Source organism: Merops nubicus, unplaced genomic scaffold, assembly GCF_000691845.1.
Source record: "Merops nubicus isolate BGI_N331 unplaced genomic scaffold, ASM69184v1 scaffold6266, whole genome shotgun sequence".
NCBI lineage: Eukaryota > Metazoa > Chordata > Aves > Coraciiformes > Meropidae > Merops > Merops nubicus.
This window is the reverse complement of record NW_008616834.1, coordinates 6,602-11,441: the sequence shown is the minus strand read 5'-3', so window position 1 is coordinate 11,441 and position 4,840 is coordinate 6,602. Positions and strand designations below refer to the sequence as shown.

The window sequence follows — 4,840 nt, the reverse complement described above, 5'->3', positions numbered from 1 at the left end:
CCGCTCTTCTCTCTCCCTTTGCTCAGATTTTCTTTTTCTGCTTCAATTTTCTGAAGCACATCACCTCTGAGGAGTTCTCTGCTCTGAAGTCGCAGAGGTAAGGAGCCTGTGCCTGCTGCTGCTTGGGTTGCAGAGCCAGGGAGCTTGTTAGTGCTATTTCTTCGGGGAGATGGAAGCCCTGGTGTCCTGGCCCAGTTTTCTATAATTTATTCTGCGCTCTGAAGGCTGCAAACGGGGCCGAGGCTTGTGAGGTGCCACGTTGTGCTCTGAAAAACTGTCCATGCTGAAATGTGCTCTCTGCTTAATGACTGTCCCTGGCTGCTTCAGCACGGATGAACCCAGAGCCACGTGCTCTGGCTCAGGCAGGCTGCACAGTCAGGCACTGCTGGGGGGAGCTGGGTGGCTGGTTTTTAACAAACCACTAAACATTAACCCCTTCCTGTTTCAGGAGGGGCAGAAAGAAACAAAGCCCACCGTGGAGGCTCTGAATAAGCACACCTGCCTGCAGCCTGTTGCCACCCTCTCGAAGCACGGGGTGTGTGGGCTGGGACTGTTAGGAGAGTTGGACACTGCACACCAGCCCCATCCCCTCCCCTCTGCCCCTGCACAGCTAACTCCCCACTGCTCTAATCTGTGTGCCCCAGGATGTGGCGATGGATGGCCAGCCCCCACACAGCCCTGACGCGTTGCTGAGCTAACTTGGTCTTTCCTTCCTCAGGAGGAAGAGTTTGCCACCAGGCTTCACCCTGGAAGAGATCTGCATGCTCAGTGAGTGCTGCTGCTGAGTGTCAGTGCCCCTGGGTGCCGGTAATGATTGATGGTTTGGGGGCTCGGGTTGCCAGCATGGAGGTCACTACAAATGGGCATGCTCCCCTTGGGGCCTCGCTAGAACAGAGCCCCAGGGCACGTGGGAAGTGTATTGCTTGAAGGGAGACAAAGTGAGCGAGACCAGGCTGATCCTCAGGTAGCTCCCTTTTCTTTTTTCTAGAGCAGAGAGACCGAGGCAGCACCACAAGTCTGAGCAGCGACTTCTCCCTGGGGATGGAAAGTTCCCCTGGAGCAGCTGGGAGCTTCACCTATGAAGCAGTGGAGCTGATGCCAGCAGGAGCACAGGCTCAAGCAGCATGGTGAGGAGATAACCGCTCAGCAGGCTCCAGAGCAAAAGGGACAGGCTCTGAGCACAGCAGAAAGGATACTTCTGAAATCCTTCACCCTCTGGGTCTGCCCTCTGTGGCATGGGTTCCTTATGGCGGAGGAAGGGATTTGGCTCTCAGAGGCTTTGCTGCAACTTGTGCTACAGAATTTCTGTACCAAAAATGAGAGACCACCCCATGTTAGAGACTGTCAGGCTTCTGCCAGGGGTGCTCCTGAAACTTGTCCCTTGATGAGAGTAAAGTAGCTTTGTTTTATTTTCACCAGTTTCACTGCTAAACTTCATCCAGAAAGAGTTTCATTACTTTTAAAAGATGGTTCCAAACTGCAAGAAAAGTTACATTTGGTAGCAGACTCCCAAGGGAAAAGTGGAGACAGTTTAGCTGTCCTAAAATGAAGCTTAATCAGTTTATAGAAGAGATTATACAGGGGAGTGTCTGCAGTGATTAGTAGGTGGGCTGGGTGGCCAAGAATCCCCTCAACTTCAGCCCCTCTAACAGCATGAGGTGTGAGCTGAAAGCGGGTTGCTGCCTGCAGTGTTGCTTAGAGATACTTCTAGGGGAGAAGGTTAAATTCTCAGTGCTCCCTGTTGACAGAGGGTCACGTAGGACTTGCCTAGGGATGCAGGTGGCTGTTGGGAAGTGGGGACTGGGGAACGTGGCTGCTCTGGGACAGGCGTTGTGCTTGCTTGTGGACTTTCTGGTGCTGTTTGGGGATTTCAGAGCCTTGCTGTAGGGTTGCCCCTCTCAGTTTAATTTTCCTCTTCTCTCCCTCTGCACTTGTGAAGATGCTATTTTATATTGCAATTATTTTAAATTAAATCTGGGTTGTGCTGGAGGCAGTTGGAAGCCCTCTGGGACTGAGCCTGTAGCCATGCTAGTGGCAGCAGTCTTTCTAAAGCACACTGTGATTCAATTTATAAAATGCTGAAGAGGGGAAGAGAGAATCTTCTTGCAGAGTCACAAAATGGAGAGTCCCAAACTGTGTTTGCTCAGTGAACAGTGCAGAGTCCTCAGACACACAGAGCCTACCTGTCCCCACCAAAGCGATGGCAGCAGGTAGAGAAGAACTTTCCCCTTGCCTGGCTGCAGGGTAGTAAACTGGAAGCACTTAACGTTGCTCTGAGTGCTCAGGACATACAGACTAGATCCTGCAGCACAAAACCTACACGTGATTTCCATGATTTTCACAAGATGGGAAGTGGCCAGAGCATGCTGGAAGAGAGCTGCTGCACTTGCGTGGATCAGGGTTTGATTTTCTGATGTGTTTTCTAATTCTGGTTTGCTTTCATTCCTGTTGGAGACATCGGGGTGTGTTGGGGCTCACAGCTGCTGCCACAGGGATGGTTTGGGTGCATGCTGTGGGCATGAGCTTGGGGAAGGGAGGTCTGTGAGCCTTGCCATGAGGGCTCAGCAAGGGGACTGGGTGCGGGGGGCTTGCTGCGGGTTGTTGTGGTGGAGTAGCCTGGAGAACGGGCAGGGCTTGCTACAAGCTGGGTAAGCTGGACTGTGCATAGCATGAGTGGGGAGAGGAGGGGATGTGCTTCATTGTGTTATTCCCAAAACACATGGCCTCGAGGTCTACTTGCAGGGAGAGCCATTTGGGTTTTAGCTCTACAAGCCTGTTTCTGCACCCTCTGCTTGGACATGTTGGCAGCTATGATAACATGAGAAGAGAAATGCTCAAGAGAGGCTGTAGTATGATGTTTGAGGGTGGACACGCTTCAAGAAATGCAGAGAGGATATTGTGCTTTCCCCTATACAATGAGCCTGTCTTTAGCTGCACTTGCTGACAGCACTCGAGATCTCAGTCAAAGCTGAAATGCCCTTCCAGATTTCAGGAAGAACAGCATCCTTTCTCCTTGAGTTTGCTTTAGACTTTTCCTTTATACTTGTGCACATAGGGAGGTCTTTGTCCAGTTCACTGTGATTTTTGGAAGGGGAAAAATTCTTGGGACTTTTCCAGTAAATAAAAATCTTCTGAACATGGAGCAGCGGTGGCTTGAATTGGTTCCAAATAGGTGTGCTGTTTGGCATGTCACTGAATGGCACTGTGAGCTAGGGCCTGATGCAGCAATGGACAGCGAAACCGCCAGTCCAAACGCGTTGGCTAGAAAAGAAGCTACAGCAGTTCCAGGCTTCAGCACAGCCAGGGAGAGGACTGAGATGCACCTACATCTGCAGCGACTGTCAGCTCTGAGCACATGGCCAGAAGTGTGCTCAGTGTTGCCTGAAGGGAATCACTAAAGGGAAAATAACACTGGTGGTGTGTCCCTGTCACTGTGATCAGCGCACACAAACACCCACCTGGGCTGAGCCCCTTGGCTGATTCACTCTGCAGAGCTGGAGCAGATTGAAATGGTCTTTCCCTGCTGGGAGGCCCCTGCTTGAGGCGTTTTTTTGCAGCTAGACTAAACAAAGCAGTTGCTGTATGTGTGTGGGCTGAAGCATTCTCCGTCGCTGATTTCCAGGTCACGTGGATGGTGATCTGTAAAAGAATGGGCTAAGATGGGTTGAGCTCAATGTACCCATCACTGAGTGGTTACCCGTGACTCATGGGAGGAAGGCAGGTTCAGTGGGAGCAAGAGCTTGTAGCTGCTGGGGTAAAATCCAGTCTGTTGTGGAAAGGCTTCCTAACTGGAGTAGGTGGGAAAGCCAGCTTTCTCACCCACGCCCTCCCTCCCACAGGAGGAAGAGCTGTGCGTCGTCACCACAAGCCACGCTCTGGAGCAGGGCACAGCAGTCTGAAGACAGGCTGTCTTCTGCAGGGATGGTTGAAGTCAAGTCCTCCAGCTCATCCTCATCAACCCACTCAGATAACTTCCTGAGGATTGGAAGCAGCCCACTGGAAGTGCCCAGATCGAGGTGAGATGGGACAGAATAGAGCCTTTCTCAGCAAAATGAGTGTCTGGTGAAGAGAGTGCAGGGCTGCACTTGTGTGGCTCTGAGAACCCTGGAGCATATGTGTGTATCTACAAACAAGCTCAGAAGGCCTGTTCCTCTCTAGCCTGACCTTGTGTGAACTGCTGGCCATTAAACACAAACTCCTGCCTCGGCCCTTTTAGAGGAGCGAGTAACAGTGCCCCTAACAGCTTGGTGTCTGGTCTGCCTGTCCCCAGCGCATGCCTCAACTCCACGAGCTCTGGCATCTCTGCCTCCTGCGTGCTTGGAGCTCACAGCACTTTCTCTGTCAAATGCATCTACAGGGGTTTGAAATGGCTGTGGTGTGTGGGCGAGGAAGTCTTTCAAACCAGACAGACCTCACTCTGCATCTATCCTGTCCTCCTTTCCACCTGCTGACCTTCCTGACACTGCAGGGTGGAAGAAAATCTCTGGGTGTTGGTGGTGAGCAGAGGTGGAGTCTGCTGGGAGCAAGCTGTGGGTGCTGAGCCAGCACAAAGGATTTTACCCGGAAGGCCGAGTGCTCCTGCTGGGCAACCAGGGAGTGGGGACCCTGGTCCTGAGCCTAATTTCATGCCATAAGAAAGGATATTCTGACACCCTCCTGGAGTCGGATGCTGCGGAAGGGCAAAGTCGAGCGGTGAGCTGGGCTAGGGAAGAGAGAACAGAGCCTGTGGAGCAAACACCATGTGTTTAGGCCGACAGGGGATAAAGAGGCTCTTGGATAAGAGGTTGCTGTTAACAGCATCAAACACTTATGTAGTCTCTGCAGGTTTACCAGTGAGTCT

General features: G+C 52.0%; 1 protein-coding gene across 1 annotated transcript in view; it reads left to right on the top strand.

The window, feature by feature from the left end:
- The window catches only part of MTMR14 (myotubularin related protein 14), a gene marked incomplete at both ends in the record, with an annotated part of 19,217 nt that extends 15,201 nt beyond the window's left edge, over window positions 1-4,016 (top strand). Inside the window, 4 exons of the mRNA XM_008942944.1 lie at window positions 27-97; window positions 719-768; window positions 989-1,127; window positions 3,840-4,016. Coding sequence (XP_008941192.1) covers window positions 27-97; window positions 719-768; window positions 989-1,127; window positions 3,840-4,016 — 437 coding nt within the window. The remainder of the gene's footprint in view (window positions 1-26; window positions 98-718; window positions 769-988; window positions 1,128-3,839) is intronic.
- Between the last annotated feature and the right edge of the window lie 824 nt (window positions 4,017-4,840).